The 19,315-nt window shown below is 45.3% G+C and overlaps 1 protein-coding gene across 1 annotated transcript; it reads left to right on the top strand.

The window, feature by feature from the left end:
* The first annotated feature begins 15,366 nt into the window (after positions 1–15,366).
* PRSS2 (serine protease 2) lies at positions 15,367–18,711 on the top strand. Its single transcript, XM_038559354.1, has 5 exons — positions 15,367–15,521; positions 16,402–16,561; positions 17,447–17,700; positions 18,058–18,194; positions 18,496–18,711. Exons 1-5 carry the CDS (start codon positions 15,482–15,484, stop codon positions 18,646–18,648), a joined length of 744 nt encoding a protein of 247 aa, XP_038415282.1. The 5' UTR covers positions 15,367–15,481; the 3' UTR covers positions 18,649–18,711.
* Positions 18,712–19,315: the final 604 nt, after the last annotated feature.

Raw genomic sequence — 19,315 nt, 5'->3', positions numbered from 1 at the left:
AACACATTACTTGTGGTAATTCTTGTTCTTTAATAAGATTGTATGAAAAACTAAAATTGCTGTGAAGGAAAAATATATGGAGAGGGAGGGAGGGAGGGAGGGAGGGAGGGAGGGAGGGAGGGAGAGAAATACAGACAGAGGACAGTAATGCTTTCCTAATCGGAATTGATCAGGAAAAGAAAATCCTTGCTGGTGGAGATTCACTTCCTGAGACTCACTAGAAGGACTTTAGGGGACCCGCATTTCAGGCCATGTGGTTAAGACTTACTACCCAGACCTCGCTAGGATACACAGGCAGATTGGAAGGGAAAGAAACCAGCCAGAGTTTGGATGAATCCATGGAGACTTCCTTATGTTCTTGCCCTCCCCGGAGGATGCACTCCTTCCCCAGCAAGGAAGATGCAGGCTCAGCATCCTAGACACTTTTGGAAGCTAATGTTATGGGCTGAAGTATGTCCCCTCAAAATTCATATATTGAAGTCCTAACACCCAGTACTTCAGAATGTGACTGTATTTGTAGATAAGTTCTTTAAAGGGGTAGCTAATGTTAAATGAGGTCGTGGAGGTGGCCCTTTCCCAATATGACCAGTGTCCTTATAAGGAGAGGTAATTAGGACACAGACACAGAGAGAGGCAACACTGTGTGAAGGCAGAGGGACGAGGCCAGCTGCGAGCCGAGAAGCAAGGTCGCTGGGAAACCAATCCTGCCAACACCTTGATCTTGGACTTCTAGCCTCCAGAACAGTGAGAAAAGCAGTTTCCATTGGATTAGTCACCCGGTTCGTAGTACATCGGGGCAGCCCTGGAACAGTAACACAGCTGATCACACAGGCACTCTCTGCCTAACACACACCCAAATTGCAGACTTGAAGAGACAAAGTGGGTGTTTGGCATACACTACAATGTTTGTGCAAGCAGTCCAGGCAAAATGAACAACACTTACCAGTTACTCAATGGTAGGAACACTCCTGAAATCCAAGTTCCCAGACGCCAGCCTGGGGCCTACATTGCAAGAGCCGGTCCTTCTAAGGGGACCTATTGTGTTAGCTGTTTTCTGCACACACACATACACACACAGACACAAAGGCACGCGCACACACGCACACACATGCACACATGCACCCACACTGCCACGTGAGACAGAGATGGCTTTCACTTTGGCAACTCTAAACTCTCTTAAATCTAGAAGATGACTAAGGGATGGTGAGCGTGGGCAGGGACAGTGACATCACAGACAACCAGCCTCCAGCCTGAGCCTGAGAGGAGCCAGTCCTGCCTCAAGTCTGCCATGGGGATCGGACTCCTCTGTGGTGTGGCCTTTTGTTTCCTGGGAGTAGGTGAGTGTGGAGTGTTAGGGGAAAACCCCTGTGCTGTTATTTCCAGGCCCTGATATGAGCCTTTTCTTTCCTTAGGCTTCCTGGCCTCTGGAGTCACATCCTCTGCTCTTCTCTCATAGGCCTTTTGAACGCACAAGTGACTCAAACCCCGAGACAACTCATCAAAAAAGTGGGAGCGAAAGTTTTGTTGAAATGTTCACAGAATATGGACCATGAAAGAATGTTCTGGTATCGACAAGACCCAGGTCTGGGGTTGCGGCTGCTCTACTGGTCCTATAATATTGACAGTGTTGAGACAGGAGACATCCCTTATGGGTACAGTGTCTCGAGGAAGAAGAAGGATGCCTTCCCCTTGATTCTGGAGTCTGCTCGCATCAACCAGACATCTGTGTACTTCTGCGCCAGTAGTTAGCCACAGTGCTCCACAGCCACATCCTCTCTGCACAAGATGCACAGAGATCATGGGGAAGTGACCTTAACTCAGGGCTGAGCTGCATTGGCTCCTATGGCACATTTGTGCCGATTAGAAGAAAGGCAGTCTCTAAAGAGGAACCCAGGCCACAGGCGCACACCTGGGCCAGGGGAGCAATGTTTCTCAGGCCTCATTCACCAGCCCTTTAAAACTCAGGGGGCCTTCCGAACCCAACCAACCCAACCTTATGTGTCATCCCCAGCCTAAAACCATGAGACCCCACCCCAGCTAGAGGAGACGTATCTCACATATTCACACCAGAGAGGCCCTGTTCATTGGTCTTTCCTCCCCTTCCTAACCTGCTCCCTACTCTGCTACTTTGCCCCATGTCTTTGCTCTTGACTGATATTTCGCTAGAGGTCATTCACACATTCTAAACCCTTTCTTTAGATAAATTTTAGTATCCATGTGCTGATTCAAGAGAAAGTTGGTGAAGTTTGGATCCTGTTCATTCAACTGAAAAAGAGAAAAATACTGACAAAAAATAAATCTTTCTGAGGTTCCCTAAATGGCCAATACCGTTGTGTTGGAAACTTCTGATCAGAGGAGTACCCTGTGACACAGAAGGTGGTAAGAATGAGTCAGGCCATACCTGTAATCACAATCATCAGGAGTAAGTATCCATTTGTTTAGTTTAGGAATGAGACATACACGATCCTGCCAGGAAATATTAATTGAGCCTATTCTGCTTTGGGAATGCAAAACAAATATAAAGGGTGTTGGAAATCCCAAATGTTGGGGAATTTGCCAAAGTATTAATGAGACAAAACAGGTATATAAGAAGTTTTGATTCAGTGCTAATTCTTTATGTTGTAGAATTCAGAGAAAAGAAAAAATCAGTGTGTATTACACTATTCAGGATCAAGTTCACATGAGTGATAGGACTTGAGCTGATTTTAGATCAAAATAAAGGCAAAAGGAAGTATCAAAAGAAGGAAATATCCTGCAATGTTTTTGTGAGAGATCCTGCCAGAATGAAAAAGTGAATTTTTTTTCTCTGAGAAAAGGCAGGGATCAGAGGTCTCCCAGCAGAGGCCAATGCCTAGAACAGAGAAAACAAACCTTCACAGAATATTATTAAATGACAAGACACATTTACAAACATTTATTTTCAGGGGGCTTTCAGGGTGTCTGGGAGTCCTGTGATGTCCAACAAATTATTTCTTTCCCACCAGAAGCATTGTACTGACTCAGAAGATCAACCTTGAGAGAGGAGAACAGTTACAGGCACTGTGGTTTCACTCCCAGTGCTTTCGGGGACCATCCTCACCGCAACTGAGACCCTTATAGGAAGAGCACCACCCCAGGCCCAGCGGCTGTCTCAACAAGGTGCCACCTGTTTCTTCTGATGCATCTCATCTCACTAAGGAACTGTCGCCCAAGCAGAGATGTAGAATACATGAATTAAGTGCAGAGACTGAATATCATACATCTCATGAATTACACAAGATGTCTCAAGAGGTTGAAAGGATTGTAGATTGGGGTAGGAGGCTTGAGTTTCGAGATAAATCGAAGTGTTCTAAGGAGAACTCACAAAATACACTCTCCAAAGCACATAAAATGTTAACTAATGTTTACCATAAGAATACAAGGAAGAATTCAGAAAATGTAAACCATGATTTTAGATAAAGAGTCATCACATTAACATCCTGAAAAATTCATAGAAGGAAAAATGCTATTTTCCTTCTATGAATCAAAGGTTTAAAATTCTGTGACATGGGTAAATATAACAAATTCTTCTGTATTAAATGAAAATAAAAGCAGGGTTTACTAGGACATGATGGGGAAGAGGAAATGGCTTCTTAAGAAACAGGGGCAATGAAAGGGAAGGAAAAAATGTTTCCTTTTTTCTAGAAAAGAACTGAAATATCAAACAAGGGTGATGCTACAGAAGAAAGCACTTCCCCTTCTTTCTAGACAAGAGTGAGATATCCCAACTAGTTTATCTGAACATACACTTGTGACATACAAGGACTATTTTCTACTCATTACAAATGAAGAACCTAAATTTAAATAATTTGCCCAAAGCCACACAGCTGGTAAACTCAAGTTGAGGTAAACTCAAGTCCAAGGTGGGTAAATATCCTTGCTTCAGCCAAATGGGTCTCGAATCCTACCGTTAATGCAAAGATATGATTCACACAGCCAAAGAATTGGACCCCCTATCTCTGTACCAGCAGCATAGCCAGCACCAAAGACACTTTTCATGATATAGCGTAAACTTCCAACACTTCCATCTTGAAATGGAATGATGAAGTGTTAAGGGAAGAAATGGTATCATCCTAGTGATGGACAAATGGAGACAGCCATAAAAAGAAAAAGAAAGTCAGGTGTGTTTGATGAATATAAAACAACTGAAACTAAGGCATATCTTCAATCAATTTCAGAATGAGGTGGATAAAATGATCTTAAAGTGATGCAAGACAAGGAAAAGTGTTAAAAACCAAAACAATGTATAAATGAAGGAACGAGAAACACAATGGTTCACATTTCTCAGCAGCAACACTGAATGCTAGAAAACAACGGTGTAAAAAATAACTATGAAATTCCGATAGAATATAATTTTCAGCCTGCATTTCTCAACTAACCCAAGCTATCCATAAAAATGTGATTTTTGTTTCTGCCAGGATCTCAAACCTAAATAAATTCTTATTTTATTCTTCCTTAGAAAGTTCTTGGATAATGTGTATCAGCAATCTGTGGGAGAAAATCAAAAAGAGAAGAAATCATAGGATTCAGGAACTAGGGAATCCAACTCAGAATAACAACAAAGAAAAGCCCTAGGATAGGAATTGTGCAGTAGAACTGGTTAGCAACGCATCCAGACAGAAGCAGGGAGACTCCAGGGTACATTTTCAAATATTGCCCAAACATAGGCTGTGATACACGAAATGAGAAACTCCTCCATAACATAATCTAGCATGAGTTAACATGTGCAGAAACCCAGATCCAGTCTGGAGAAGATGACTCCACTAAAAGGAATCTAGATTATTCAGAGGTTTCAGATATAGGTAGCAACTAAACCACAAAGTCTGCTGATTACTAGATAGCCATTTATTTATCTATTTCAAAAGATTTTATTTATTTACTCATGAGAGACACACAGAGAGAGAGAGAGGCAGAGACACAGGCAGACGGAGAAGCAGGCTCTATGCGGGGAGCCCCGATGCGGGACCCGACCCCGGGACACCAGGATCACTCCCCAAGCTGAAGGCAGATGCTCAACCACTGAGCCACCCAGGTGTCCCACTAGATACCCATTTAAAAGAATGAGGTAGGTCTTCTGATGATATGGGAACTCCTGTAAGACTCATCCTCAAATAGCAAATATACTCTCCAGACAAAAAAATTTAAAGGCCTCCCTTAACACACTGAAAAGCAATCAAAAGAAGGCAATATTTACAGGGAAGTCAACACTTGGATGAAAAGTCAGTTTTTGAGGCACCTGGTGGCTCAGTTGGTTAAGTCTGCCTTCAGTTCAGGTCATGTTCCCTATGTCCTGGGATCAAGCCCTACGTGGGGCTCTGGCTCATTGAGGAGTCTGCTTCTCCCTCTCCCCATGCCCCTCCCCTCTGCTCATGTTCTCTCTCTCTCAACTAAATAAAATCTTAGAAAAAGAAACTTCAATTTTGAGGGGCACCTAGTTGGCTCAGTTGGTTAAGCATTTGAGTTCGTTTCGGCTCAGGTCCTGATCTCAGGATCATGAAATGGAGCTCTGTGCTGGGCTCCACGCTGGGTGGGGAGCCTACTCAAGATTCTCCCTCCTCTCCCTCTGCCCCTCCGCCACACACTCACCTGCACACACACTCTCTCTCTCTCTCTTTCTTTCTTAAATAAATAAATAAATAAATAAATAAATAAATCTTTAGAAAAAAGAAAGAAACTTCGATTTTGAGGTGGAAATGAAGAGCGCAGGAAATGAAATGTAGATAGATATTAAAGATTTTTCTTAAATTCTTTGTAATATGTACGATTAGTGAAAGCAAACATTTCAGCATTGTCTTGTGAGACATGTAGTGGATACACACAGTAAAAATGACAATAATAGTGATCCCTGGGTGGCGCAGCGGTTTAGCGCCTGCCTTTGGCCCAGGGTGCGATCCTGGAGACCCGGGATCAAATCCCACTTCGGGCTCCCAGTGCATGGAGCCTGCTTCTCCCTCTGCCTATGTCTCTGCCTCTCTCTCTCTCTCACTGTGTGCCTATGATAAATAAATTTTAAAAAAATGACAATAATAATGTAAAAGATGAGGATGAAGAAAACATGCACATTTAGTTGCAAAGTTCTATATTTTAAGTGAATCTTTACCATATTAATTGTAAGTAAGCTGTAAAAAGTTTAAAATGAGTATGATAATTATTAGAGCAATCATTAAAAAAATTAAAGAAGTATACCTAAAATTCCAGTAGTTAACAAATTAAAATAGCATTAAAATTTTTTTTTCAAATAATTAAATAGGGTCTATCTATCCTAGGAATATGTTTGCTCTGACATTCAAAATCAGTCATTGTAATTTACCTTATTAATACGTGTATAAAGACTACACAGTTATTATTAGAGATAGAAAAAACACTTAGCAAAATTCCATACCCATTGATGATGGCAACACTCAGAATTGGGAGCAGAATAGAACTTCATCAATCTAATGAAGGACATCTACAAGAAGCCCACAACTAAGAGCATACTTGATGGTAGAAATATTCAACATTTTAGCTCTAAGCTAATAAACAAGTCAATAATTTCACTAACACCACTTGTACTCCACATTATTAAAGGTGCTATGCAGCACGTTAAGACAAGAAAAAAGATGAAAGGGCTGAAGAATAAATGATAAAGTAGAACCTTTTAAGAGATGAAATCACCGTTTACATTTAAATATCAAAAGAAACCTATAAAATTATAAAATTAATAAGTGAATTTCTTAAGGGCATGTGTTACAATATTAACATGCAAAAATCGCATTTCATATACTATGGCAAACAATTGGATAGTTAAATTTTATTTATTTTTAAAGATGTTTATTTACTCATAAGAGACACAGAGAGAGAGGCAGAGATATAGGCAAAGGGAGAAGCAGACTCCCTGTGGGGAGCACAATGTGGGACTCAATCCCAGAACCCTGGGATCACACCCTGAGCCAAAGAAAGGCAGATGCACAACCAGTAAGCCATCCAGGCATCCCAGGATAATTAAATTTTAAAACTTGCATTTAAAAGAGTGTAAAAACAACCCAAATATTTAAGAAAAAAATTAACAAAAGATATGCAAGACCTGTAAACTGAAAACTAAAAAGCAATACTAAGAGAAATGAAAGACAAGTTTACAACATGGAGATACATATCACATTCATGAATTGGAAGTCTGACTATTGTTAAAAATGAGTATTCTCCCCAAATGGATCTATAGCTTCAGAAAAATCCCAATTATTGTCTCAACTGGACGTTTTTTAAGAAACTTAAATACGTATTCTAAAATGCATATGGGAAAAAAAATAAAAATAAAAATAAAAAAATAAAATGCATATGGAAATGCAAAGGTTCTACGAGGAGGCAGGATCTGGTTAAAAGCCTATGTGGGATCTTTCAGGCCTCCCCAAGGGCTGCTACCCAAAGGGTGGCACACTGTGGTACTCCGTGATGGATGGGGAGGGGTGGATACTCGGTGGACACCTGACAGTGACTCACTTGTGATTCCTTGTGAATGAAGACCCATCCAAAGTGAAGAGCCACATAGCTCCACTGGGGGGCAAATAAAGCTTTCTGCAGAAGCTCACCGTCCTACTACAAGAGGGGAACAGAAATGCAGTAGGGAAGGAAGAACCCACTGGGGAGGAAAGAGGCCCTGGAGTTTGCCTTTTTTCAAGGACGGTGAAGGGCTAGCACCTAAAGATGCTGACTTGCCTGCTACTTCTCCTGGGACAAGGTATGAGGCTAATCCCATGGGGAAGTTTGGGGTTAATGTTGATGCCGAGTAGAGGTGCAGAGGGCCTGAGGCCACCCTTTGGAGGATGAGGGAAATGGGTTAAGTGATTAGTGGATTCTGACCCAATAACAGTTGGAAGAACAAAACGGAGGCAGTGCCAAGGGTTCTTTGGGATCCGAAGTGACACTGAAGCTAATGGCAAAAAGACCTTCCTGCCTGGGGACAGGCCTGTCAGCTCTCTCTCGCTCTCTCGCTCTCTCTGAAACTAGGCTCTGTGTTTGGAGCTCTTGTCTCTCAAAAGCCGCGCAGGGACATCTGTCAACGTGGGACCTCCATTACCATCCACTGTGAGGTCGATACCCAAGTCACCTTGATGTTCTGGTACCGTCAGCTCCCAGGACAGAGCTTGATACTGATTGCAACCGCAAACCAGGGTGCAGAGGCCACCTACGAAAGTGGATTTACCAGGGAGAAGTTTCCCATCAGCCGCCGAACCCTAATGTTCTCCACTCTGACTGTGAGCAACCTGAGCCTCGAAGACACCAGCTCTTACTTCTGCAGCACTAGAGACACAGCGCCCAGCACGGATCAAAGATCTGAACAAGAACCTCAGCTGGCTCCCTCCCACCCAGCTTCCAGCCTGGTGAACTCAAGGCCCCAGTCAAGGCAGGTGGGAGGGGAAGACCACAGCTTGAGCTGCTCATTGTGTGCTTGTTGGCGGATCTGGGTGTGAATAGGTAGGTCAACTAGCCACAGGGACACAATCTGCAGGACGAACTGCAGGATGAAATACAGGGAAAGTGGCTACCAAGAGGCTAAGGATAAAATTCCTTCCACGACAGTGTTAAGAAGTACTTAGTAGAGACCATCGGATAGTTTGCCTTCCAGTGGCAGGGTCAGAATGAACCTTTAACTATTTTATCTCAAAGCTCTATGTAGCTTGTTTTCCATCAATACAGTCCAGAAGGCTCTTAGTCACCTTGATATCATACAGGTCCATTAGACCAATGGCATCATGCAGGATGTTCTCAGTGAGTAGGAATTAGAAAGCACTCGCAATGCCTCAGCATGACATATGCACGCCAGACCAATGTAAGATCCCAGAAGTTCAGAGACCTGCCACATTGATGAGCTCACTGTAACATATGAAATTTTATCAGTAGCCACTCCTTGCTCAAGGCTAGGTATCATCTTCTCTGGGAAAATTTCATTTATTATTGCCATCATTTCTCTTTCTTTTAGCTATTTGCATTGCAAAATCAATGCACATTATTGTAAACATTGAAATTGCTTGTTTATTTCTTTTTTTTTTTCAAGTCCACAATTCATTGTTTATTGTTTGCTGAAAGCAATTCCACAGTTTGTCTTTACCAAATTACATCATGATGGATAATGGGCATTTGGGGCTTACAAATCCTTTAAGAATGTACCTGGAGATCACAGTATAACCCAATCCTTAATACAAATAATCTAAGGGCTGTTGTAATATGATAGGAAAAGCCTGTGAAGTTAATAGAGGTTTGCCATTACAAGCTATGATTTCTTTTCAGGATTTTATTTACTTGAGAGAGGAGAGACAGGGAGACAGAGAACAAGCAGGGTGAAGGCAGAGAGAGAATCAGACTCCCTGCTGAGCAGGGAGCCCGACGCGGGGCTTGGTCCCAGGGCCCTGAGATCATGACTCGAGCCAAAGGCAGATGCTTAACCGACTGAGCCACCCACACACCCCTGAAGTCACTCATTTAAATAAAGTTAGATCATATGATACATACTGTTTTACCATTTATTCTCTCAACCCAAGAATATTTCATAAATACCCTTTCATGTCAAAAAATGTACCCTGCATTAACTTTTATAAGACTATTTCAATATATTGATGACTGTCCTTTATATATCAATTTTTACAATCAAAACCAATGGCAAGGTAAATATCATATGCTAGATGACAAGGTTTAATTTAAAAGCAACGGCGTGTGTACTGATTTATTTCTATTGCAGTCTCGGCAGGGAATAATGGAAGCTCTCCCTGTCCCACCTTTCTACAACTGGCCCTTCTTAGTTAGGTCTCAGCTCAAATACCACCCCCCCTCCCAAAGAGATTTTTCCTGACCACCTTAGCTAACAGAGCATTTGCCAACCTGGCATTCACTCACACCTATTATCACTTTATCCTATTTTAACAATACCTAACCACCACAGTCTGATATAAATATATATACTCTATATACACGACATATATACATCATTTGTTGTCTGCTTCCTGTCACTACACCTCCTCACAGATGTGTGGACACATACACACACAAATACACATAACTGCTGTGAAAGCAAGGACACTTCTATCTTCTTCAGTGCTAGTTCCTTTCATCTTAAGAAAACTGCAGGAACGCTACAGAAATTCAGCCAGTATTTACTGAGAGTTACAGACTGAATTCGACTCCTCCAAAATTCACACAATTACAGCCCTGAGCCCCACTATTTTAGAATGTGACTGTATTTGGAGATTTGGCCCTTACAGATCTGGCCTTTAAAGATGCTATTAGAGTGACCCTAATCCAAACTGGCCAGTATCCTTATGAGAAGAGATGAGGACATCCTAGGAGAGACACCAAGGTTGTACCCATAGAAGAAAGGCCACATGAGGACGCATTGCCAGCCAAGGAGAGAGGCCTCAGAAGAAATCAACTCTGCTGACACCTCTATCTGAGACCTCTAGCTCTCAGAACTAGGAGAAAGAAGATTTCTGTTGTTTAAGACACCTATGTCTATGTTCTTTTGTTATGGTAGCCCCAGCAAACTAATACATTGACTAAATAAATATGATTCAAAAGAAAAGAGGAAAATTTGACCAGCAGTGTGGATTTCCCTGGAGAAAAAGTCTACAAAAGTATTTGAGTTTAGACAATGTAAGCCAACAAGCAAATGAATTGTTCTAATGGGGACAGAACAGATGCTTCAGCTTATGTTTGAATAGAAAGGTGGCCCAACTATCGCCAGCTCCCTCTGCTGCATTCCCACGGCTGGGAAAGGGAGTAGATGTTATGGGTTCTAGAGACCAAAGCCCAGAACGTGCTCAAACCCAGTGGCCCTGAAGTAGATGGTCCTCAAATTGGAACTGTCTTGGTGCCTATGTGGACTAAGCACTCAATGCTGAGCCTTGGAAGCCATTTGGAGATCTTTCTGGATAGTTTGGTCAATAGGAATTGGAGTCACCAGCAGCTGCCTTCCAAATGGACAACACATTCTAGAGTTTTTATAAGCCAAATGAGTGGAGAGAGCCCAATTGGGCTCTGATTGGACTTATTATTGAACTTGGCTTGTGGAGCTCAATCTGGACCTAACACGATTTAGAAAAATAAAAACACATGTTATTTATTAAACTTTGAGTATCATGGAATAATTCACGGCTGCTACAATAATAACAGCCCACATGGGTATTCCTCTTGGACTCTCTCCTGCCTTTCTTCTGCTACTACCTTCTAGAAGATGCTGGAGCGACTTAAGAAGATCTAATAGGCCCAGGAGGGATGGAAATGTGAACAGAATGACCATTACATTACAGGAAACAGTCTTTCGTTAGTGTTAAAACCTCAGTTGCTAGACACTGCCCACTTACCCCTCAAGCCTGAGCAATAGATAAAATATGCAAATGGAACTTTGCTCTGGGCCTGAAACTCACTTGTCTTCTTTGGCTTCAAGGTGGGGAGCAAGATGTAGGGGCGAGAAAGGACGGATACCCCCATTTAGCCAACTAGCATGGCCCGTCTACACATCCTCACCTCTGTCTCAGTGTTTCTCTTTCTCGGGACCACACAAAACCCCCTTCACTATTCAGAGTCAGCAACTCCCAGGCTCCAATATTCAAGAAAGCAGTTCTTACTGGACAAGAAGAAATTGTGCCATGGAGAAAATATGTAGTTTAGAAAAAAAATAATGCAGGAAAGGAGCTGGAAGGTTGGAGAGAAGACAGCTCAGAATTTGACAACATGGTTGAAGAGCGGTGAAGGATATGGGGCACAAGGCGGAGTTGACTATGAGTGGAGGAAAAATACTTGAGTCAGGGGGAAGGGCTTAGGAAGAAAGTGTTAAAAAAAAAAAAAAAAAAGGCTAGAATTTGGAATCTGACCAAAATCTACTTTTCAGACCACTGAAAGGTCCAACAGCCCCCTGTGTGTAGCAACACAATGGGAAATGAACTACCCCAAGTAGGGGAAGGCCCAGGTGTCAACTCCATATTGATTGTCCAGGTGACCCAGCAGAAGTCACTTAACTTCTGAGCTTTAGGTTGCTTGTTTCACGTTTTTATTTATATTCTAGTTAGTTAACATATAGGGTAATATTGGTTTCAGGAGTAGAATTTAGTGATTCATCACTTCCATATAACTCCTAGTATTCATTATAAGTGCCCGAGAAAGTGGTGTCTGCTGCTTCCCTCATGGGGCTGCCCTCGGGATCAAACAAGAAGACAGGAAGCTGAATGGTCTCTGGTAGAGCGGGCAGGCTCTAGAGTCAACTATCATGCTAAAATCCCATCTCTACAACCTACTGGCTGTGTGACCTTAAGCAAACTACTCCATCTCTATAAGGCTTGTTTTGTCATCTATGAAATGGGTAACCTCATAGTTGGTTGTTATAATAAAGTGAAAAAAGGTCCATAAAAGACTTAGACAATGTCTGATATAGTCAGAAACTATAGTGAAGAAACTATTCACTATTATAATTAAAAACCAGGAATGGGGCACCTGGGTGGTTCAGTGATTTAAGCGACTGACTCTTGATTTTGGCTCAGGTCATGATCTGAGTCCTGGGATCAAGCCCCGCATCTGGCTCTGTGCTCAATGGGGAGTCTGCTCCCTCTCCCTCTGCCCCTTCACACACTCTCTCTCTTTCTCTCAAATAAATAAATCTTTAAAAAAAAAAAACTCAGTGATTTGATAGGCTAATTATTAACTATGAACTATGAGAATGCCTTAGAGAAATAGTTCAGAAGGAAGATTATAAGAGTTGCATAGACTTAACCAAACCAAAGTTGGGCAAAGCTGGACCTGAATCCACCCTACCTGTCTGAGCCTAAAGCATGAGGTCATAGTCTCACTTAGAGCTATTTTCTCTGCCTATAAAGTGATTCCTTCTACATTCAACAAAAACTGACTTCATACTATGTTGTGGGTATAATAGTTTATTCTGAGGAGGAGCACAAAATATCAGGAAAAAGCTAGTCTTAAGGCTTTAGACACAGAAATTCCTTGAGCTCTTGGGTGTTCCCTTTTAGACAGAGTCAAGGCCACAAACATTTTCTCCCTATTCCTCAATTTCCTGTCTTCTCCCAAGGGGCACCTCCTGGTAGGATACCTGTCCAGGAACACTGGTATGTGTTCTTCTCCTTCTCTGCTACAGCAGGACTTCCTAGAAAAACCCCACGACAAAGGGACAAAACTAAATAGCATATTTGGTGACATTATAGGGAAAGCCTCTGTTATAAAGCTCTACAACTTGGTTCAGCTACCCATGAGCACAGAGACATGTCATCTGTGCCTTAAATGTGGTTTAGAGTAGACCAGGGCCATGGCAAGGTAAAGCTCTGAGACCAGGTGCGAGGTGGAATATTCATTCAATCCCTATTTCTGCCAGGGAGCCAAGCACCAGGAAGGAGCTGAAGGTACATTTTGTCCTCTGGGAACCTCTGGCTAAATCCCAAATAAACCTTCTCATGTGGCACCTGCCCCAATTCCCAAACTTCCAGTGCTGTCCACATCTTCTGGTAGCCTTGAAGCCAGCTCTGCCATTTTTAGATCTGTATTTGTGGGTAACACAGAACCGTGCTGTTCTCTTCTTCTACAAATGGAAATAATTTCATTTTGTATATTTCACAATTAAAATATTTGTGAAAAGACAAGTTCAAAACTCAATGCCAATGAAGACCAGCATACTGCTGTTGTTGGGGTATGTGAAGCCTTATAGAAGGCTGTCGGACACTGTACAAATATAGCACCTTCCCACAGAGGTGTGAGCCCATCAGGATGAGAGGGGGTGCTATCAGAGAGGCCAGAGCTCTGAGGGCAGTGCTCCCGTCATGGGGAGGCCAGCCTCCAGCCATGCCAGGCAATGGACTGGAAGACTTCCTATGGGCCCCTCCCAGCTCTGTGAACCCACAAAGGCCAACTTCTGCTAGTTTCCATTGACTCCATTCCCTCAGCCCACTTCCTATTTTATTTCCGGATGTCTGAGCCTTTTTCACTTTGTCCCAGAACATTTACTCATTTCCACTTTTCAAAAAATTCAAAAGTGAACTGTGTCCAGCCCTGCCCTTCATCACCTCAGAGCTCAGAGGAGCTGGGAAGGAGAACTGTCTTTGCAAGAGGGTTCCTTCACCTGGCTCATGGAATTACACTCAACACACTCTCTCCACCTCCATTCCCCTCTGGCCAGGTTGTGCCTCAATAAATTACGGGGTTGTGTTTTGGTCGCATGGAAGGTCCCAAACTGAGGCCATTTCTGGGAAGATTACCTTTGTGCTGAGTCCAGCACAATAATCTCACTGCATCTGCAATAGAAAATTCTAGAATTTCCCCCGTTCCACTGTAGTGAATGATCACCAAATACTCCACCCCTTCACTATGTGCTAATCTCTCTACCTACTGCTGATTCTTTGATTGGAACCTACATTTACCATCACCCAGAGCCTGTCTAATGTCTGATCTGGAGCATACAATCAGAGCTCAGGCTGTCAGCCCCTAGCAGGTGGGAGCAATTTTCATCACCAGTGGTGCCGATTCTCAGGGCAACCAGGAGACTACATAAAGTGAACCCATAGGGATCACCGGGTGGCGCAGCGGTTTGGCGCCTGCCTTTGACCCAGGGCGCGATCCTGGAGACCTGGGATCAAATCCCATGTCGGGCTCCCGATGCATGGAGCCTGCTTCTCCCTCTGCCTGTGTCTCTGCCTCTGTGTGTGTGTGTGTGTGTGTGTGACTATCATAAATAAATAAAAATTAAAAAACAAAAGTGAACCCATGACAATGTGAGTGATGAGAAAGACCAATGTCCTAATGGTGAGAAAGAGGAAGGATGTGATCTTGAGCTTACATCCTCCAAACATATCAGGTAAATGCCCACTGAACTTCTCCTTCCAAGTGCTCCTGTCCACAAGCCTTGATGGGAAGGAAAGACAGCTGAAAGCCCAGACTCCCATCTCCCGTCTCCCTTCTCATCGCCTCTTGACATTGGGATCCTGGTTCCCTAAAACCTTGGATGTGACCTTCCTGCCCAGTGGTTTAAACTTGGGAGAAGGGTCTTCATGCTTATAGATGCAAGACTTTACTCCCCTCGTAGGGGTTCCAGGTCACTAGCAGCCAGATTTCCTTCCAGTATTAGGCCTTGCTCAGAGCAACTTAAATGAACTCCATGTCAGAGGTCCCAGGCCATTCTTCCTCCTCTTCTCATCTCAGCTTCAGAAGGTCCAGCTGTGACATATGGGGACTTGGCTTCTTCCTCACACCCCAGAATCCTCCCAGGAGTCAGTTGTGTCTTCCTCTCTGCTCTCACAATGTAGGTTTTCTTATCACCTGAGGGTCACAAATCCCCAGACAGCCAAACACAGCAGAGGTGATACAAGGCCAAGGGAAGGGAAAGCTACAGGTGTGTTTGTCCTGGGAGGAGTGGTGACCCTCCACCCTGGAGTACACCCCCTCCCTCACCTTGGGAGGTATAAAGGCTCTCCACCACCCATTCAGTTATACTTCTGCCATCATGAATCCACTCCTGATCCTTGCTTTTCTTGGAGCTGCTGGTGAGTTCCATACATGGCTTTGGACCCCACTCGCCTCCTTCCTGGCAGGAATTCTGCTCCACTCTTGCTGCTCTTCTGTATTTGCCTGGGCTCTGAGAGTCTATCTCCCCTGCCCGGCAGCCCTCTTTCTCATTCCTGGGCTCTCTGTAAGCCCCATCTCTCCCACCTTGCACTGACCCCACTCCAGACCCTGTCATTCATCCATTTTGGGACTTTGTTGGGAGAGCCTGGAAAGGGAGATCAGGTGCAGGTAGGCCATGAAATGAAATAGGGGGCTTGAGGCTTAGTTCCATCAGCTCTGGGATAGCTCCCCTGGAGCTGTTCTCAATCCCAGATACGCCTAGGAAAGCTGAAAGAACATTCATGTCAGAGTCTTAGCCCTAGAAATTCTGATTCAGTTGGCCTGGGGCTTCCTCTCCCGGGCCTCATGGTGCAGATTTTTAGCAATGGGAAAAGCTAGGTATAGCCAGGGCTACTTAGCCAGATTTTCCTAGCTAGACCAACCCATCCTGACAATCTGGGGCTCAAACAGCCATGAGGAGTAGACCAATGATGAGGAAGAGAAGCATTCAGTGGATGAGAAAACCACATTCGGACCCGTGTTACATTGCGTGCACTGTGTCCTCACCCTGGCACCCCCAGAAGAGGTCTGGGCCGGAGCCCCAGCAGGCACCTGGCCATGTGCCCTGTAGACACGCCAAGAGTCTCAGCAGAGCTTCGCACTATGATGCCTATCAGGGATGTAACACTCCCCACTGGCCCATCTATCATCTTTGTGCTTGCTGAGGGCTTCTAATCAGCATGATCCAGCCACACGGGCTCTGGGCTCCACCTGCCTACATCTACTGAATTGGCTTCTCTGTTCCTGTCTCCATTCAAGTTGCTACCCCCACAGACGACGATGACAAGATCGTCGGGGGCTACACCTGTGAGGAGAATTCCGTCCCCTACCAGGTGTCCCTGAATGCAGGCTATCACTTCTGCGGGGGCTCCCTCATCAGTGACCAGTGGGTGGTGTCCGCGGCTCACTGCTACAAGTCGTAAGTGCTCTGTCTCCCACCTTGTTCTCCATGCCCAGAATCCTCGTGGAGAGCTGGGGTCAGCCCAGGAGTGTGGAGGTTAAGGAAGAGGGGCGGGTGGGGACAAGAAGTTGTCCCCAGCAGCCCCACCCACTCACCTAAGCTATGTTCAAACAATACTGATGTGCAGCTCCTATCCCAGGGCACTTAACTCAGAATTTTCAGGAAGATGAGTCTGAATATTGGTGATTTTTTAACGCTTTCTACCTCTAGTGACTCTATTCTGCAGCAGAGCTGAAGGTCACTGCCTAGACCAAAGGTTCTCAAACCTGAGTGAGCATCAGAATGACTTACAAGGCTTCTTGCAAAAATATGGACCACTGGGTCCCACCCCAGAGCTTCTAATTCAGCGGGTCTGGGGTGGGAACAAAAACCTATTGCTGCTAACAAGTTCCCAGGGGATGCTGAGGCTGCACATCCCAGGGCAACACTGAGAACCACTGGAGTAGATCATACAGGATGATGGCACGGACCAGCCCTAGAAGGGAGGGAGTAGAAGTCACTGCCTGTAGTCAGCAAATTACAGAGGATAAGGAATACATGGGGAACTTCAAGTCAGTCATGTATGCCTATGGCACCAGGTGCCAGGGAAGGGGTGGGGTGGGGAAGGCAGCTGGAAAAGCAGGCTGAGGAGCAGTCCCCACTGGATCCCTTTATGTCACCCCACTCTATGACCACCTACCTCTCGGGGAGAAAGTTCTTGGTCTCACATTTGCACGGATCCACCACCCCTCTCCTGCCAGGTGATATTGCCACACTCCCACTCACGAGCAGAGAGCTCGAGAACCCTGGAGAAAAGCGAACATAATGGAGAAAAGGGTTTCCCTGTGCTTGTCTTCCCAACAGCCGCATCCAAGTGAGACTCGGAGAGTACAACATCGATGTCCTGGAGGGGAATGAGCAGTTCATCAACTCCGCCAAGGTCATCCGCCATCCCAACTATAACAGCTGGATCCTGGACAATGACATCATGCTCATCAAGCTCTCCTCACCTGCGGTCCTCAATGCCCGGGTGGCCACCATATCTCTGCCCAGGGCCTGCGCAGCCCCTGGCACCCAGTGCCTCATCTCCGGCTGGGGCAACACCCTGAGCTCTGGCAGTGAGTGGGGCCCTCACTACTTCATCCTCCAATGTCCCCAATTTCCCGAACCAGCCATGCCCTGGAGCTTGAGTACCACTACACACAGGACTTTGTGCTGGGTCCTAGAAAGAGGCAAAGCTTTAAGGAGTTGACCCCCTAGAATCAAAATATAGGACAAATAGAGCACCTACTATTGTCCCATCAAGGGAGGGGCTTGGCAGGGTTCAGCCTGGAAACCAAAACCCATTGTTCCTCCGCGGGGCTTACATTCTTGGCATTCTCTGTGGGCTGCCCTCAGTGTTCAGCACTGGATCTGTCCCCATGCTGGCCTGACTCACCTTTCTCCTTGCCTTGATCTCTCCCTTCTCCTCAAAGCCAACTACCCCGAGCTGCTGCAGTGCCTGGACGCCCCAATCCTGACTCAGGCCCAGTGCGAAGCCTCCTACCCCGGCCAGATCACGGAGAACATGATTTGCGCCGGCTTCCTTGAGGGAGGCAAGGACTCCTGCCAGGTGACTGACCCTTCCCATGCCAAGACCCTTGCCCATCCACCTGCTCTACCGGGGAGCAGGACTGAGCACACAGGACTGTGGAGCTGGGGCAGGAGGGCTCCGTGCAGAAGAGAGGACTTCTACAGGGCGAGGCAGGCCAGGCTGTATGACAGTCACTGCCTTAGTCAGGACAGAGATGGGACCACCATGGGAAACATGCAGAGCCACAGAGCTGACCAGAATGCAATCTTTAAAGGTTCCGATTATATAGGTGCCCTTTCCACCTTCTCGATAAAACCTGTCCCACCTTCTTCCTCCCCAGGGTGACTCTGGTGGCCCCGTGGTCTGCAATGGAGAGCTCCAGGGAATCGTCTCCTGGGGCTACGGCTGTGCCCAGAAGAACAAACCTGGAGTCTACACCAAGGTGTGCAACTTCGTAGACTGGATTCAGTCGACCATAGCTGCCAACAGCTAAAGCCCCACCCCCACCTCCATCCCTCTACCATCACCATGCTAATAAAGTGTAACTGTCTGTCAACTGTCTGTGTCTGTGCCCCCTCCTTCTCCGGCCACATTGGTCCGACAGGGCTCCCCCTTAAAAATGAACAGAGTACCCCATTTCCCAAAATGCGTTCCTTGGAATATCGGTGGAGCATGTAAAGAGAAAGAATCCAAAAACTAATAAGCAGGAGATCATGGGGGGCTATTTTCTAAAGAAAAAGACATCTCAGAAGGCTGCATTAAGGAAGTTCCTGGTTATCTTACCAGCATCCTTGGCCAGCACACAGAAAACCTTGGGGTTTGGCTCCCTGCTAGCCTAGCCCCATAGCGTGAGTTCTCTCTGCCCACCTGCTGCAGCCGTGGTCTGAGATGCTGCTCGGCCTTCAGCTCCGCTCCTCCAAGGCTCTCTCTCCTCCAGGCCTCTCTCTGCCTCCCTGCACTTCATCGGGGCTCTGGCCCCTGGCCACCTCCCAGCGCTGAGCTCCGATTCTGCATGTTACACTGATTCCTGATTAAAACCCCTCCTGACCCGAGCTCCTTATCCTGCAGAGGGAAGGTCCTTCCTTCTCTGCCACTGCCTACATTTCCAATCTCTTGTCTCTCCCCTCCTCCTCTCCCTGACTCTGCTCCAGTGCTCAGAA

Source organism: Canis lupus, chromosome 16 (genome assembly GCF_011100685.1).
Source record: "Canis lupus familiaris isolate Mischka breed German Shepherd chromosome 16, alternate assembly UU_Cfam_GSD_1.0, whole genome shotgun sequence".
NCBI lineage: Eukaryota > Metazoa > Chordata > Mammalia > Carnivora > Canidae > Canis > Canis lupus.
The sequence above is the reverse complement of the archived record's forward strand: the minus strand, read 5'-3'. Positions and strand labels throughout refer to the sequence as shown.

Coding starts and splice junctions, on each gene's coding strand:
- PRSS2 (XM_038559354.1), top strand. CDS start 15,482: ATGAATCCACTCCTGATCCTTGCTTTTCTTGGAGCTGCTG. Junction 15,522..16,401: donor TGCTTTTCTTGGAGCTGCTG/GTGAGTTCCATA, acceptor TCTCCATTCAAG/TTGCTACCCCCACAGACGAC. Junction 16,562..17,446: donor GCGGCTCACTGCTACAAGTC/GTAAGTGCTCTG, acceptor TCTTCCCAACAG/CCGCATCCAAGTGAGACTCG.